Raw genomic sequence first — 17,157 nt, forward strand, 5'->3', positions numbered from 1 at the left:
CCCACCTCCCATTCAGGAAGGACTCAGTCCCTTCAAAGTGTCTAAATTTCCTCCTGTGAACTGTCCCCATGGTCTACTGGAAGCCGGACAGTGCTAGTCAGGGTCGTGTGGGAACTATCTTTGCCTCCCTCTGCCCTATTTTCCCCCTGCCTGGCCCCCAGCTCCCACTCTTGTTGCCAGCTAGGGGTGTGGGAAGACTGCCCTTGTGAGCAGAGCTGACATTTCAATCTGTCTCCCAAGCTCTTCAGATGCCTGCAAATTGCATCAAGACTTCATCACCCTCCTTGTCCAACACTCAGCCCTGTCTGGCCCCTGTCAGGCCTGGCCTTCAAACAAGTGACAAATTACATTGCAGCCACTGCAGCAGGCCTGCAAGTGGGTGCTGGGAACCCAGGGGACCAGAGCCACACAGATAGCCTCTAGCCAAGAACAGGGTGCTTTCTGGATGTGAGCCTTGGGCAACCCAGGCCCACTCCCTTTCATGATCTCACAGCAACCCCTCACTGCCAGGATGGGCTGGAAGCCAGGCTGGCTTGAAAGGGCCATGCCTTCTCTTGATCAGAGGGGTCCAGAGGCCTCAGCTCCCAGTTTTCCCAGTTTTCCCCTGGGCTTCGGAGGGTGGATTAAAGGATGGCTGTTGAGAACATAAATCTCAACATCTTGGAAAAAGCCAGATCTCGCCAAAACCCACCCGACTCTACACCCAGCTAGCCTGGGGTCTGGGAATAAAGATGTAGGGGCATTTGGATGTCTGAATGGCTTTCTGTAGGTAACACCACCATGAGGTTGGGAGGGAAGGAATTTCCTTTGTCTCCAACAAGGCAGGACTCTGCTACTTAACATCTTTGTGACCTTTTGCTGAGTTCCTTAGTCTCTCAGAGCCTCTCTTTACTCATGGAGATCTTACCACTTACCTTATGGAAGTGTGGTGAGAATGAAATTATATCTATAAACAGAACGAGACTTGACCCATTGTAGGTGCTCCGTGAATGGTCATTGTTATTACGGAGCCACCTCTGCTAGTGGCAAAACAGCAGAGTCAGGAGCTGAAGCTGTAAGTCAAAGGATGTTTATGGGAAGTAGGAAAAATGCTAAGTTCATTTCCCTACAGCGATGTCCTCCCTTCCTCCTCCTCCTCCCCAGGACCTCTCAGACCCACCTGCTGCACACTCTCCCTGAGCCCACAACCTCTCCGTTCCCCCCTGGAGGATTCCTGCTGCGTGCATTCAGTGCCACTTAAGTCAGAATTATATGCTGCCTGGCATCTCTCGATAATTACAGATTCCACGTGTGTGAGTCTTGTTTGCCCAACTCCAGAATCACAGAATCTCCAAGTTTGAAGGGACCTCATCCAGCCTCTGCCTGCGACAGGAATTCCCTGAGGAATGTCCCCAGCAGATGGTCAGGCAGCCACCACCCGAACATGCCCTGTAAGGGAGCTCCTCCCGGAGAGACAGCACTGGGGCCCCGGCACCCTGCCTTGAGCCTTCTTGTTGGCCTCAAAGACCCACTAGGTCTTTTCTCCCAGACAGAGAAGTCCCAGGGCACAGCTGTCCTCAGCACCCACAGTGTGAGGGGCCCAGAGAGTGGCTATCTCCTTGGACCTAGCTAGGCTCCGCATGCATCCTCTGTGCTTCTCAGCTCACAGGAATCTGGCGAAGAATGCACCTCCACTGGTCCGCACATTCACTCTCTCCACACATCTTTATTACGACTGGCCATTGAATATGGCATTGTGACTCCAAACACCACCCTGGCTCTAATGGAAGAGGTACAGAAAGGACAGGTGGAGAGGACCTGAGACAAAGGAACGGGACTGGCCTGGCTTCAAGGCAGAGGGTGGTGGTCCTGAGATCTGAAAGAATGACCAACCTCACCAGGAGGGCAAGAATTGAGGGCATTCCTTGTGCAGGCTCCTGCAGATACAAATGCCCAGAAGGGTGGAGGGGAGGTGTAGCCTCTGATCGCAGTGCCAGCAAGGGAGGCTGGCAAAGCCACCAGGGCCAACTCTGAGCTGGGAAGTTTGGACCTTGTCCTCTGGGCAGTCTGAAGTCGTGAACAGGGTTTGGGTAAGGAGAGAGATATAATTTGCTCTGAGCCAGCCAGGACCCAGCAATGAGCTGAGGATGGGAGAGGGGAAGGCCATTCTCCAGGTGAGAAAAAAATGTTGCAAGGGGTGATCAGAGCCAAGGGATAGAGAGGAAGAGCCAACTGGGATATATGGGAGGGAACAGACCTCTGGGATCCTTGTACCAGGCCACAGTGCTACTGCCCCTCTAGGCAGTCTATTGCTGTCTAATCCTTGTTTGACTGAATGAAGGCATGGAGCCCAGCAGGATGATCCAGGGATCGAGGGCCTGAGGATTGGGGTGGTGGGAGAGAGGATTCAGACAACCAGAGGGAGGACTGGAAAAAGAGGCCCAGAGGGGCACCTGAATGGCTCAGCCAGTTGGGGGTCAGACTCTTGGTTTTGGCTCAGGTCATGATCTCACAATTTGTGAGTTCGAGTCCTGCATGGGGCTCCACTGATACTGTAGAGCCTGCTTGGGATCCTTTCTCTCCCTCTCTCTCTCTGCCTCTCCCCGCCAACAAAATAAATAAATAAACATTTTTAATAAAGAAAAAATAAAAAGAGGCCCAAGAAGAGAGTACAGACTGATGACCGGCATGTGGAAGCATGCAGCTTAAGGCCTGGCTGAGCAGATAGCAGGAGCCAAGTTGGTCACGGCCCTGAGGACCACAGCAAGATATCAGGACTAGATGGGGTTTTGTGGGTTCCATGGAGCCCCCCAGAGGATTTCAACAAGGAAGCACTATGATGGGCCACAGGTTGGGGCTATTAGCTGGCTGCAGTTCAGAAAGTATTGATGCAGAGGGAGGAGTGGGTGAAGCCCAGCAAGCAAGCAGGGAGGCCGGCCAGGAGGTTGCCACAGTGATTCCAGGGAGCAATAGCTGTGAGGAGCTGGGAAGTGGCAGAGGGGATGAAGAGTAGTAAAAAGATTTGAGTCCAATAGACAGGATTGAATGGCTGTTTGGACATGGAGTGTAAGGGAGGAGGCCAGATGCCAGTTTCTAACTTGGGCATGCACATGGGCAGGGAGGGAAGCTGCTGGCTGGGTGTGGGATGGCTCAGTGTGAGGCAGGCTGGGTGTGAGGTCCAGCAGGGGGAATCCAGGGGAAGCTGGGCACATGGGTCTCATGCTTAAGACCTCATATGGCTGGCCAGGCCCTTGGATACCATCCAGTTCAACATACCTACTCCATGTCCACTTTACAGAAGAGAAAACTGAGCCCAAAGAAGTGAAGGGATAGGAAGCAGCTGGTGTCCTGGTGTCATTGAAAAGCTTTGTAGATGGGGTGCCTAGGTGGCTCAGCCTGCTAAGCTTCTGACTCTTGATTTCAGCTCAGGTCATGATCCCAGGGTTGTGGGATCAAGCCCTGCATCAGGCTCTGCACTGAGCATGGTGCCTGCTTGGGATCCTTTCTCTCTCTCTTTCTGTCAATCTCTCTCTCTCTCTCTCTCTCTCTCTCTCTCTCTCTCTCTCTCTCCCTTCCCCTCCCTCTGTCCCTCTCCCCTACTCACACATCTCTCTCAAATTAGGAAAGAAAAGAAAAGAAAAAAGCTTTGGAGACAGAAAGACATGCTTACAAATTACAGTTCTTCTAATAATATCTATGTGACCTTGGATATAAACTTCAGATCCCATCTCACAGGGTTCCTGGGAAGGTGAAATGAGCTTCTCTTGCACTCAGGCGCCTAGCTCAGGGCCTGAGGGTTTAAGGAGCCAAGCGGTGCTGAGGATTGGCCCTCCTGGGGCCCCTGGAGCCTGTGGGCAGCAGGGCTCAGTCAGCAGGAGGAAGCCTGACTGCCCTGCTTTGCTTTGTCTATCCCATGGCAGGTCCAGAACATCAGCCTCCGGGAGGGGGAGATGGTGACTGTGGAGGGCCTGGGTGGGCCTGACCCGCTGCCTCTGGCCAACCAGTCTTTCTTGCTGAGGGGCCAAGTTATCCGTAGCCCCACCCACCAAGCAGCACTGAGGTTCCAAAGCCTCCCTCCACCTGCTGGACCTGGCACCTTCCATTTCCACTACCAAGGTAGGCCTGGGCAGCTGTGGGAAGAATGAGCCAGACTGGGTGCCCTCTTCGGGATCTCTGGGGCTATGATAGGTGTGTATAGCAGGTGGAGGGCAGACGGGGGACAGGCACAGGGCCCAGTGAAGCTCTATACAACTAAAGGTGATTGTGACACATCAGACACCTCAGGAACCTTCCTTCCTCCACCTACTACCCTGTAGAGCACTGGTTATGAAGGGGGCCTGACACAGAACTACAGAATCAGGGATGCCCATTGCCATCCATCCATTCATTCATTTAGTAAACTTTTCCTAGACATCTGCTCTTAGTCAGACCTGTGCTGAACACTGACAATATCAAGATGAACCCTCCAAGTCCTTTCCCTCAAGGAATTCAGCATCTCTAGGGGGAAACAGACACTCAGGCAATAACAAAAAAAGGCATCTCCCCTAAATTCAAGGGGGCGAAGTCAAAGGGGCTTGATAGTAACCATCGGGAAGTCCTTTGCTACCAATAACCTGGCCTTCCTGAACCGCCTCACTCACCTTAGACCCGGTTCATGCCCTACTCAGCTCAGAACACCTCTGGAAATAAGGGAGTGGCAAGATATAATGGGAAAAATCACAGAGTCAGGACATGGGCAGATCTGTGTCTAAATCTCCTCCCCATTGGTTGACCTTGGACAGGTCATTTGACCACTGTGACCTCCTTCTTTCTCTGCTATACGATGTGACCAATATACCTACTCCATAAAGTCATGATAAGAATTATACAAAAGGGTTCAACGTGAAGTGCGTAGCACTCAGCATGTTCCATGAAGGAACCAAAACAAGTATTAAAGAGCTGGCAGGACGGGAAAGGGAGGAAAAGGGGCTTTCCCCTGCCACTCTTCTATCAGCCTCTCTCCTGACCCCCTTTCCCCAGGCAGTCTTCTTGATCCCTTGTGCTGCTGTAACAGGGTAACCGGTTCAGACTGGGGAGTGCTAATGGGGAAATAATTGGTGTGAACAATCATGGCATTGTCCTGTGTTATCGGGGCCCACTTCCACAGCCCTGCAGGATCCACAGCCTAGGGAGGAGGATAGGCACTGGAGACATAGATGTCTGGAACCTTCTAAGAAGCACTTGCCCCTCTCTAGCCTTTCCACCCAAAATGGGAGAGCAGCCTGGCATGGCATCAGGAAGCCTGATGGTGGGCATGGGCTGGCCAGTGACTTGGCAGAGGCGAGGGGCCAGCTGAGGCAAGGGTGAGCATCTAGGCATCCCGACCAGCCTCCCTAATGCCTCATCAATCCTCCCCAGCAGCGGGCATAATTTCATGCCATGGTAACCTTCTCTCTTGCCGCAAATTCCTTTGCACAAAACCCTGGATCTTCTCTCTGTTGGGCCAAACAAATGTGGTTGGAAGGCATAGAGCTGGAGGAGTGGCAAGGGGTGCAGAGACCCCTAGGAGGGGCTGGGAGAGCTGGTCCAGCCCTGCCTCCTGCTCAGCCCCCAGAAGCCCTCCCTCCTCGGCCCAGTTTTTGTCAATGATCAGCTCTTTCCTTAATGAGTGTAATTCCCCTAATTATAGGCTGTAATTAGCCCTGATCCCAGAGATGGGAACAGGAGGAGCATGTGCTCACACGCGTGTCTCCCTGGGCTGGAGAAAGAAGGTGCCAGAAGAGGGGGCGAGGGGACTAGTACCCACATCACTGCCGGAGCTGTCCAACATAATGTTGGAGATCACAAGCACAGGCCCCCACAAGGGCTTCATCTGCAGAACCAAGTTCCAGCTCCCCTCCCATAGCCTCAGGCAGGATAAGGAAGCAGAGGGCCCTGCCAGGCATGCCCCTCCTCCCTTCTGAGCATTCCTGGCACTGGACTTGGCCCCAGAAACAGACGCCAGGGAGAAAATAGCTCAACAGATTGCAGTCATCCAGGCTCCCTGGGAACGGTAGTCATGGCAACAGGAGGAAGCTCCTCCTGGGAAGTGGCCACTGTGGAGCCTGGGGGCTACCTCATCTGCCCCTAGCCTCCTGCTCTCACCCCATCCCAGCCCAATGTCCCAATCCATGAAATGGGGGACCCCCTTCCCAGAGTTGTGATTAGAACTCCCAGGAAAGATTTAAGTACATCTGGCTCGTGGCCTAGACATCCCTGGGTGTCACCCCTCTCTCTGCACTTTGGGTCAGGTGCCCCACCCTCTTTTCCCCATCCCTCCCTGGGTCTCTCCCCAGGTCATTGTGAGTGGCCACCATAACCAACCACACAGGGCAGCCTTGTTTGTTACTCACAGGTTTCTCTGACTCCTGAGTCCAGGTTTCTACTTCACCTGGGGAAGCAGGTGGGAGGGGACATGGAAAGTGAAGGGCTCCAGAGGGAGGAGCCTCACATGCCCACTCTACCACTCACTGGCTGCGTGATCAGGGCAAGTCCCTCAGTCTCTCTGAACCTTAGCTTTCCCTACCTAAAAATGAGTTAATAACCCATACCTGCCTTCCTTCCTCCCAAACATGTTGTAGACATCAAGAAGAGTATGAAGGCATTTTAGAAGCTGGAAGGTACCTGCCGATGTGAGGTGCTTGTATTAATCGAGATTATAAACAACGCAGCAGGCTGGTACATTTGGTATTTGTTCCGTGTGCCAGGCATTGCACGTATGTCCTCTCAGTTAACCTCTCATGTAACACCGGATGTGATACTCTAAATGGGTGGGTAAACAAGGAAACTGTGGAATAGAGACATTAGGCAACTTGCCCAAGGTGGCAGAGCAAGTAGGGGAGCCTGCATTCAAACCCAGGAAATCTGACCCCAGGATCACCCCCTAAGTGCCACCCTGTACTGCCTTGCCCATCACAAGTAACCACTCAATGGCCACGAGACATGGAAGAGTGAGAATCCTCCTCTCTCTTTTCATAAGACCAGTAACTGCAACCAGGAGAGGTGAATATCACAAAACTCATTTCTGTCCAGAGGCAGCCCCCTTTCTCTATTCACACAAGTCACACAGAGCAAGCAGAGTTCCTACCTGGACCTCTTCCCATCCACCTAGTGCCACCAGTAAGGGTGGGCCTCTCCACCCAAGATCCTCCGTCTAGACAATCGCCATCCCTCTCACGACCCCCCAGAGTTTTCAGACTCTGTAGCCCAAGGCTTCACTCAGCCTGTCTCCTTGACCCCTCTGGCCTTCTTTCCCACCTCTCCCACCCAAGCACTGACCTCCATTTTTAGCTATCACCCACGCTTGGCTCCAGGTTGGGACTTGCCAGGTTGTTTTATAGGATTTGCTGCCACCATTCGGTCACACTTGGAATGACGATTCCGAAAGTTCCCAAGTTTTCAAAGGCAACTTGTCCTTTCCCCAACTTCCAAGAAGGCGTGCCCTGCCTCCCCACCCTCGCCCCATCCTGTTTTTAAAAGACGTCCACAGCCCTTGCCAGTGACTACTGGGAAAGTTTTTACTGTCTGACCTCAATGGTTCTGGCTGTAATTCCTATTCGTCCCCTATAGGAAAAATAGTATCAGTACTTTACATCAGGATACACTTTTCATTATTTCAAGTGCTTTCATATCTATAAGTCATTCAATAAACATTTCTTTTTTTAATTTTTTAATGTTTATTTTTATGAGAGAGACAGAGTGCTAGTGGCAGGAGAGAAACAGAGAGAGAGGGAGAGAGAGAGAAGCAAGGTCCAAGTCAGTCAACCCAGAGCCTGATGCAGGGCTCGAACTCATGAACTGTGAGATCATGACCTGAGCTAAAGTCAGACACCCAACCAACTGAGTTACCCAGGAGCCTCTTTCAATAAACATTGCGTAAAGATATGCTATCAGCTGGATTCTAGGGATACCAAACTGAATAAAATACTATCTCCTTTATTCTCTTAATAACTCCGTGGGTAGGCTGGCATTTTGAATCTCATTTAATAAATGAAGTGGGACACAGAAAAGCTAAATAATCTGCCAAAAGTGTCAGAAAGCTTGGACCAGAACCCAAGTCTTCTAACTTCCAGCTCTGTGCTTGTTCCACTAACCAGCCTAGGCTCCTGGACATAATCACTGGCACCTTCTGGGGACGGGATCAGAGTCTTTTCTGGAATTTCTGATGCTTTCTCTGGCTCTGCGTGACACCTCCAGGCAGGCTGTGGCAGGCCCCTTTTGCCCTGGCTATGACTCAGCCCGAGACACACACACACACACACACACACACACACACACACACACACACACACACATCACCCATTTTCTCTCTGCAGCCTATCTCCTGAACTGCCACTTTCCCCGGCGTCCTGCTTATGGAACTGTGACTGTCACCAGCCTCCACCCAGGAGGCAGTGCCCGTTTTCGCTGTGCCACTGGCTACCAGCTGAAGGGTGCCAGGCTCCTTACTTGTCTCAATGCCACCCAGCCCTTCTGGGATGCCCAAGAGCCTGTCTGTATTGGTAAGTGGCTCCAGGGAACTCAGTGCTAAACAGAGGAGTGTGGGGGAGGGGGGGGTTCATCCCTGCTCTCTGCTCCTGCCTGGAACTTTGTTTGCTCTCCACAAGGAAGCCTGAAAACGGTCACACACCTCAGTAGCATTTTTCCAACCCCACTCCTTGAGAACTTCCAACACAGAGGCACCACACGTACACAGAGCTGAATTAAATGGGGACTGTGCCCTCAAAGAGCCCACAATTCCAGGAAGTGGGAGAAGAAGGAAGCACATGGATCACTGAATGTCTACAGCAGGAAGTAAAAGGCACCAAAAGAGAGCCGCAAACTGACCTGCACAGGGAGGAAGCAATCATTCTTAGTTGGGTATTTAGGAGCCTCCTGGGGCAAGTGACATTGAAGGTTTAACATTTCAATGGAGGGAACTGCCCAGGCATTGACAACAGAGGCAACAAGTTTACTTTTGAAAAAGAGAGAGATGGAGCAGATTTTGAGCTGGGGAGGGGCAGAAAGACTGGGAGACACAGAATCCTAAGCACCCTCCAGGCTCTGAGCTGTCAGCACAGAGCCCGATGCAGGGATCAAACCCACGAACGGAACCTGAGATCATAACCTGAGGCGAAATCGAATACTCAAACTCAGCCACCCAGGCTCCCTTTTTCTTTTCTTTTCTCTTGTCCTTCTTGTTCTTTCTTTAATAGCTTAGGCTCTGAGGCTTCTTTCATTTTATAAACTCTTCCTGGATGCTAGGCACAAGCAGAGGTGAACAAGCCGGATAAGGTCTCTACCCCCAAGGAGCTCTCTGGCAAGTGGGAAAACTAGCACACAGCAAGTTCTGTGCAGACAGTGCTGTAACAGGGTGAATTCAGGGCATGGAAGGGATCCAGAGGAGGGAGAGCTGCTCCAAAATGAGGAAGAAGACAAAGAAAGCTTCCCAGGGAGAGAGCGTGGAGGGACTACAAGAAAGTGAGCGCAGGGAAGTGGATTGGATTCTTGAGAGAGGATATGCAAAGGTGTGGAGGTAGAAAGCCGAATGCTAGAGTGAGGACATGCTGAGGTGTGCCTAGAGAAAACGGTATATGGGATGGGGCTGAAGCCCAGTCAAAACAGAGCTGGGTTCATAAAGGGTTTGAATGCCACCTGGAGCTTGCATTATCTGGAGGTCACAGGGAGCTACAGACAAATTTAAGTGAAGGGTGGGGCACGATCAAATTTGCAGGACAGTTCTGCTCTGAGACCAAGCAGAAGGGTGGGTCTGCCCTCTCTGAAGAGCAGCAGAAACTCACCACAGCCCTCTCCCCAGATTTTTTTTTTTTAGGTTTTATTCATTTATTTTGAAAGAGAGAGAGAGAGAGAGAAAGCAGGGGAGAAGAGAGAGGGGGGGTGGGAGAGAATCCCAAGCAGGCTCCGTGTGCCCAATGCAGGGCTTGAACCCACGAACTGGGAGATCATGACCTGAACCAAAATCAAGGACTGATCGTTTAACCAGCTGAGCCACCCAGATGCCCCACCCAGGAGCTTTATTAAAAAATATTCTGCTCTCTTGAACATCTGGAGACAAAGGCACTGTGTCTTGGCCATGGCAGCCTGGTCTCGGAGCGCAGGCAGGCATCAGAGCTGTGTGTCCAAGAGAGGAGAGTGCTGCCTGGAACCAGCCTCACTCCTCTTGCCTTTGAAACCCCTCCTCTGGCTCCACTCAACTGCCAGAAGCCCATGGCCAAGTAATCCAGAAGTCCTCAGTGATGGGGCTGGGCAAGCTACTCAGCCTCCCCTTGGAAAGAGGACAGCCCCAGGCCAGAGGAGTCAGCCCAGGAACAACGGTGGTAGTGAGGCTAGTTCAGAAAGTACTCAAGGCCAGGTCCCGGCTAGCAAGGTCTGCTGAAGGCACAAGATGAGGAGGCGGATTGCATGTACACCAGATGTCTGTTAGCCCAGATTCTAGTCTTGCCCTCTTTTTTATATTCATTCACTCACCGTATTCAAGAAACACTGAATACCAACTCTGTGCCTGGCCTGAAAAGACCTGGCCCTTGCCCCAGGGGGTCCTAGTTAAGGCACACACCCAAACAAAAATTGATTTTAGACAATGTGGTACTAGGTAGAAGCAGCAGATACACCCAAGAAGGTTAGAGTCCTGGGTAAGAGGCTTTAATAAAGTCTGCCTGGGCCGAATCCAGGGAAGGTCTCCCAGAGGAGTCAGCAGAGAGGGAAAGTGACCTATCCAGGGCCCTTTTGCAGATTTACCACAGTCAGGGGGTTTGCACATGAATAGTCCCAGAGGTGTGAGAGGTTAGGTAAGGTAGGATGCTGAAGTCCCAGTGCCTGGGGCTGCAGGGTCACAGGGGCCAAGGACTGACCTTCAGGACCATGGAAGTAAATACCCCTGCTGCCCTGTGCAGAGCACACAAGCGCTGGGATGGGTAGGCAGGCTTAGTAGGCCGTCCAGAACTAGTGGGTCTAGGATCCAGGATCCAGCCCACAGCCCTGGCCCTGTCTCACAGCTGCCTGCGGTGGAGTGACCCGCAACGCCACCACTGGTCGTATCGTCTCCCCGGGCTTCCCGGGCAACTATAGCAACAATCTCACCTGCCACTGGCTGCTCGAGGCCCCCGAGGGCCAGCGGCTGCACTTACACTTTGAGAAAGTTTCTCTGGCGGAGGATGACGACAGGTGAGGGGAGGTCCTGGCCGGGTGTGGGACAGGAGTGCCCTGCCTGCTAATGCCCCGTCGGCACTGGCGGGATGGGGACCCAAGCCTGGGCCACACACCCCCATCGAGGACAATAGGACCAGCCATGCAGCCGCTCCTCTCCTGGCCCAGGCTCATCATCCGTAATGGGGACAACTTGGAGGCCCCTCCAGTGTATGATTCCTATGAGGTGGAGTACTTGCCCATTGAGGGCTTGCTCAGCTCCGGCCGACACTTCTTCGTGGAGCTCAGTACTGACAGCAGCGGGGCAGCTGCAGGCATGGCCCTGCGCTATGAGGGTGAGCCTGCTGGGGCCAAGCCGGGGGTGGGAGGGTGGGGGCTCGAGCTCAGGCCTCTTCTCTCACACTCTCCTCCCACCGCCAACCCTCCCCTCCAGTTTGGGATTCCTACCCCTTTTTGTGGGAGACCCCTGCCTGTACCCTGCCTGGAGGGCCTCCTCCACAGTCCAAGAGAATAAATCCTTTTGAGTTTGAAGAGCCAAAAAGGCCCCAAGCCATAGAGACGGAAAACTGCTACAAGAGATAGTCCAGAACCACTCATGCATGTATGCCTTCATTAGTTAATTCAAAAAAGTAACATTTATTGAGTGCCCTGCTTGTATGTAGCACAAAACTAGGTGCTGGGAATACAATGGTGATCAAGACGGTCCCTCCGGCCCCCGAATATGATAGGGTAGGGTGCTCTGGGCATCCTGCCCCTGCTGCAAACCTAGGACACGCATTTGTGGTCAGGAAGATAAAGGCCTTGAGATGGGAGGCAGAAGGACATCTGCCCCATGTTTGCCCCAGTTGCAACTGAGCTGGGTCGGGCCCTGTGGTTTGCAGCCTTCCAGCAGGGCCACTGCTATGAGCCCTTTGTCAAATACGGCAACTTCAGCAGCAGTGCCCCCTCCTACCCCGTGGGCACCACTGTGGAGTTCAGCTGTGACCCTGGCTACACCCTGGAGCAGGGCTCCATCATCATTGAGTGCATTGACCCCCACGACCCCCAGTGGAATGAGACAGAGCCAGCCTGCAGAGGTCAGTAGGTGTCTGTGGATGGGCATGCTGGGGATAGGGAGCAGGGTGGGGACCCGAGAGCCAGCTGCAGAACCTGGGGCCACGGGAGCCTGTGACATGTGTGATTCAAGCTTCTCCCCGAGGAGGAGGTGGGGGCTCCCAGCAATGGGTAGGCACTCCGGTGGGCAGGTGACAGCCCCAGAACATAGCACTGGAGGTGGGGGTGGGGGCAGGACACCGAGGGGACGCACCTTGGGGCCTCCCCTGCCTTCCAGCTGTGTGCAGTGGGGAGATCACAGACTCAGCAGGTGTGGTGCTCTCCCCCAACTGGCCGGAGCCTTACAGCCGCGGGCAGGACTGCATCTGGGGCGTGCATGTGGAAGAGGACAAGCGCATCATGCTGGATGTCCGAGTGTGAGTGCCCACTGGGCTGGGCCGAGCCAGCTCCGGAGCCCTGGGGCCATTTCTTGCCCAGCCCATCTCGGAGTCCCCAGGCCCACCCTCCCTGACAGTCCTCCTCCACAGGCTGCGCATAGGCCGTGGTGACGTGCTTACCTTCTATGATGGGGATGACCTGACAGCCCGCGTCCTGGGCCAGTACTCAGGGCCCCGTGGCCACTTCAAGCTCTTTACCTCCATGGCCGATGTCACCATACAGTTCCAGTCAGACCCTGGGGCCTCGGTGCTGGGCTACCAGCAGGGCTTTGTCATCCACTTCTTTGGTGAGCTTGCCCCTGCCCTGCCCCGCTGCCTGGGGGAAGAGATGCGGGAATTCGGATCCCAAACCTAGGCAAGTCAGAGAGGCCAGACCAATGAGCCTGGGAGCTCTTATCTGACAAGGGAAAGCTGGAAAAGCTCCAGGTATCACCTCAAGGAAGATAGTTTTATTCTCCGTCCTTCCTGAGGGCCCAGGGAAAGGGGGCCTTCTGTTGAAGCAAGAGAGATTTGGGTAGGCAGCAAGAAGATCTTCATACCAAAAAAAAAAAAAAAAAAAAAAAAAAGGAAATTAAGGAAAGGTGTTTGTTTCTGCCTTTCTGACAATCCTTTAATAGACTTGTGGCAATTTCCCACACTACCCGGCCCCTCTCTCACAACTGAGGAACTGGCCAATGTGCCCAAAGCCTACCTGATAACTCAGGAATCGAAGAGACAGATGATGTCAGGGACAGGCAAGGGGGGCCCTTGAGCAGGAAGGAATGCATTGCTGAGGCTGCCCAGACCAGGTTAGGCCCAGGACAAACTGGCAGGAGCTGGAGTGCCAGCACGGTGAGGAAGGCGGGACATTTTGGTGCCGGCTGAGGGCCTGCATCTTGCTGCCCCTGTGCCCCCAGAGGTGCCCCGCAATGACACCTGTCCGGAGCTGCCTGAGATCCCCAATGGCTGGAAAAGCCCGTCTCAGCCTGAGCTGGTCCACGGCACGGTGGTCACTTACCAGTGCTACCCCGGCTACCAGGTGGTAGGATCCAGTGTCCTCATGTGCCAGTGGGACCTGACCTGGAGCGAGGACCTGCCCTCCTGCCAGAGAGGTGAGTGCTCCTGCTCCCCGTGTTCCCCACCCCGATGGAACCATTCTGAACCAGACTTTGGGTGGTATTGGCTGGTATCCTTGAACTTCCTCCACCTCTCATAGCCTCAGTTTCCTCAGGTGTGAAATGGGATGATCCCTTTTCAAGGATTATCCACCAAGCACTTCACGTTTCCTTCCTGGTAGACAGCTAGCATCTGTTGACTGTAATGGATAGGAAGAGGACAAATGAGGGACACACTGGCGAAATTGTGGAGACAGATGAACAGGCAGCAGAGCCAGGTGTCAGGAAGATACTGGCTGGTCTGGGACAAAGCCAGGGTGGGCTGGCATTTGTGGAGTTCTACCTGGGCTGCTTTCCACCCCTATCCCCTACCCATAGTGACTTCCTGCCATGACCCTGGGGATGTGGAGCACAGTCGACGCCTCATATCTAGCCCCAAATTTCCTGTGGGGGCCACCGTGCAGTATATCTGCGACCAGGGTTTTGTGCTGACGGGTAGTGCCATTCTCACCTGCCATGACCGGCAAGCCAGCAGCCCCAAGTGGAGCGACCGGGCCCCCAAATGTCTCCGTAAGTGTCAACTGGGTAGGAGGGGAAGCCTCTGGTAGGAGATAACAGAAGCCACCTCTGGAGGCCAGGGTCCTGGCATCCTCACTGGGCTCTGCCTGCTTTGCAGTTGAACAGCTCAAGCCATGCCATGGCCTCAGCCCCCCTGAGAATGGTGCCCACAGTCCTGAGAAGCGGCTGCACCCAGCAGGGGCCACTGTCCACTTCTCATGTGCCCCCGGCTACGTGCTGAAGGGCCAGGCCAGCATCAAGTGTGTGCCCGGGCATCCTTCACATTGGAGTGACCCTCCACCCATCTGTAGGGCTGGTGAGTGCTCAGAACTCCTGCCTATCCCACAGGGCTGTCTGGCAAAGATGCCAACTGATGAGAATCAGAACCCCCTGGCCTCACCCCTTTCACGTTACCCTTGGTCTCCCCAGTCTCTGCCAGATCCTTCCGACCTAGTGACACCAAGACAAATGCTGGGGTGGGCTCTCCTTGGACAAATCCTTCCCATGATCAGCCTCCTCCTTGCCTTAGTGGTTTGGCCCATTGGTCTCACCTCTGCCCTTGGTGCTCCCCTCTTGTTCCAGCCTCTCTGGATGGGTTCTACAGCAGCCGCAGCCTGGATGGTGAGCCCCCCACTGAGAGCCAGGGAAATAGTCTCCCTGCCCCTGGCTCTCACAGCTCCCAGGCCACGGGTTGCCCAAGCAGGGAGGGCAGAGAAAGAGAGAGGTCTGGGACCAGCAGAGCAAAAGTTCTTTCCCTGACCCCAGCTAGCTAGAGGGAGCTGGTGGCTGGATTCTCCTGGGCAGAGGTGAGGGCAGATACGGGCTCTGAGTAACAGGGACTTCTGCCCCAAGCCCACCCTCTGTGTTTTCAGTTGCCAAGACACCTGCTGCCTCCAGCACACTGGATGCTGCCCACATTGCAGCTGCCATCTTCTTGCCATTGGTGGTGATGGCGCTCTTAGTGGGAGGGGTGTACCTCTACTTCTCTAGGTGAGTCCGGTTTCCCTTCCTACCCTACAGATCTGACTCACTCCTGTCCCGCACTTTTGACTCACAGGCTTTTCTGTCCCACAGGCTCCAGGGGAAAAGCCCCCTGCGGCTGCCCCGAACACGGCCCCGCACCTATGACCGCATTACTGTGGAGTCAGCATTTGACAATCCAACTTACGAAACTGGAGTAAGTACCCATGCCATTTTTTGCACCCTATCCAGGACCTAATCTATGCTCCCCTGGGCAGGTACCCTTGAGGATCCCTCTAAACTGTCTCAGTCTTTCCCTTTTCCTTGGGAAGGTGGCTTATGGGCTGGCAAACCTTATACAAGTTTCCAACTCCCAGCAGTCTCTTTACTTTGCAGGAGACGAAAGAATATGAAGTCTCCATCTAGGTGGGGACAGCTTGGAGGAGGCGCTCAGCCCAGCATCACAGCCCAGCAGCAGCGTTTCCAGCCTCCTGCTGCCCCTACACCTCCTGTACATACCATCTGGGAAGAGACACCACCAATCCCTCAAGAAGCTGTGCTCTTCCCCACCTGCAATGCCCACCAGGGCCTATTTTCTTGGTACCACTGCCCACATAGGGCCCTTCTTTGGGTTCAAGTCAGGAAACATCTGCCTCCAGGCAGAGTACAGCTGGAGCACATGCATCAGGAACCAGCATTCTACTGACCCACCTTCATGTCCTGGATCTTTAGCCTGGAATCCACAAGCCAAGGAAGAGCACCTCTCTCCAGGTGACCACCATCCAGCTGGCATGTGGCACTCTGCAGTGGGGTTAACTTGATGGTGGTGGAAACTGCACCAGGGTGCTCCTCATAGGCCACCACTAATGGCCAAAACTGCTGTCAACAGTGACTTCTGGGTAGTCCTGGAATGCTGACATCAGCCCCTCGGGCAGGGAGGCCTCTAGTCCTTCTCTAAGGCCCCAGGAATGGACAGTTCTGCTTCCTGGAGGCAATAATTCTAAGGGATCCTAAAGGGCTTAGGGACCCTACCCAAAGCTCAGGTTGGGCTCCCCTAGGCACTCATGCTCCACACCAAAGCAGGCCATCCCACGGCTGCCCTGGCAGCCCTATACCCCGAGGAGAGGGCAATCTTCCCCTGATATCAGTCTGGCTTTACTAACATCTCCTTTCCCACTAGTCCCTCCTCCAACCCCAGCCACTTGCCAGTCTCCCCTCCTGGCCACTGTGTTTTGGGATAAGGGGAGTGGGCAGGCATATTCTGGAGAGGAGCAGAGGTCCAAGGGCCCAGGAATTTGGCATGGAACATGGGGTCAGAGACCCAGGGAAAGACCCAGGAGTTGGCCACAGGCCACTTTGAACATGTAATGTATTATACGGGGTCTGGGCTCCAGAGAACAATCTTCTATTTCTGTTGTTTCCTTATTAAAATGGTGTTTTTTGGAAAAAAAAATCAATGGCCAGGTAGATGGTGCTTTCTTGGAGGGAAGGGAGGTGGGAAACAAATGGGATGTGGACAACAAGACCAGAAGGCAGGCTGGACCCACCAACTGATCACTTCCAGATTTTATCAAAGCAAGGTACATTCAGGTACTTCGAGGATTACTGTTCTGACAAGGTCAGTGGAACAAATGGCAGGTGAAATAAGAGGTCACAGGAGGTGGTCCACAGGGGTGTGGAAGCCCAGGAATCCAACCACTCATCTACACCACTGCTTCCTTTCTTCCTCTTTGCTAGGTCCAGAACTACAGGCTGGCATACTCCCAGGCTGCTCCTCGATGCCACTGTTTTTTGGGGTTTTTTTTTAGTTTATTTATTTTTGAGACAGACAGAGCACGAGGGGGTGAGGGGCCAAGAGAGAAGGAGACACAGAATCTGAAACAGGCTCCAGGCTCTGAGCTGTCAGCACAGAA

General features: G+C 53.6%; 1 protein-coding gene across 6 annotated transcripts in view; it reads left to right on the forward strand.

The window, feature by feature from the left end:
* Positions 1-16,701, forward strand: part of SEZ6 (seizure related 6 homolog) — a 45,138-nt gene extending 28,437 nt beyond the window's left edge. For 2 of the 6 annotated variants that reach the window (XM_029927900.1, XM_029927896.1), the window contains exons 4-17: positions 3,900-4,095; positions 8,313-8,498; positions 10,992-11,160; positions 11,311-11,477; positions 12,024-12,218; positions 12,473-12,611; positions 12,723-12,919; positions 13,529-13,723; positions 14,105-14,296; positions 14,403-14,600; positions 14,867-14,905; positions 15,157-15,274; positions 15,359-15,461; positions 15,625-16,701. In XM_029927900.1, coding sequence (XP_029783760.1) covers positions 3,900-4,095; positions 8,313-8,498; positions 10,992-11,160; positions 11,311-11,477; positions 12,024-12,218; positions 12,473-12,611; positions 12,723-12,919; positions 13,529-13,723; positions 14,105-14,296; positions 14,403-14,600; positions 14,867-14,905; positions 15,157-15,274; positions 15,359-15,461; positions 15,625-15,657 — 2,127 coding nt within the window. In that variant the 3' untranslated portion in view covers positions 15,658-16,701. The remainder of the gene's footprint in view (positions 1-3,899; positions 4,096-8,312; positions 8,499-10,991; positions 11,161-11,310; positions 11,478-12,023; positions 12,219-12,472; positions 12,612-12,722; positions 12,920-13,528; positions 13,724-14,104; positions 14,297-14,402; positions 14,601-14,866; positions 14,906-15,156; positions 15,275-15,358; positions 15,462-15,624) is intronic. The other 4 variants (XM_029927897.1, XM_029927898.1, XM_029927899.1 and 1 more) reach the window with 4 other exon arrangements.
* The last annotated feature ends 456 nt before the right edge of the window (positions 16,702-17,157 follow it).

This window comes from Suricata suricatta, chromosome 17 (assembly GCF_006229205.1).
Source record: "Suricata suricatta isolate VVHF042 chromosome 17, meerkat_22Aug2017_6uvM2_HiC, whole genome shotgun sequence".
NCBI classification, from domain to species: domain Eukaryota; kingdom Metazoa; phylum Chordata; class Mammalia; order Carnivora; family Herpestidae; genus Suricata; species Suricata suricatta.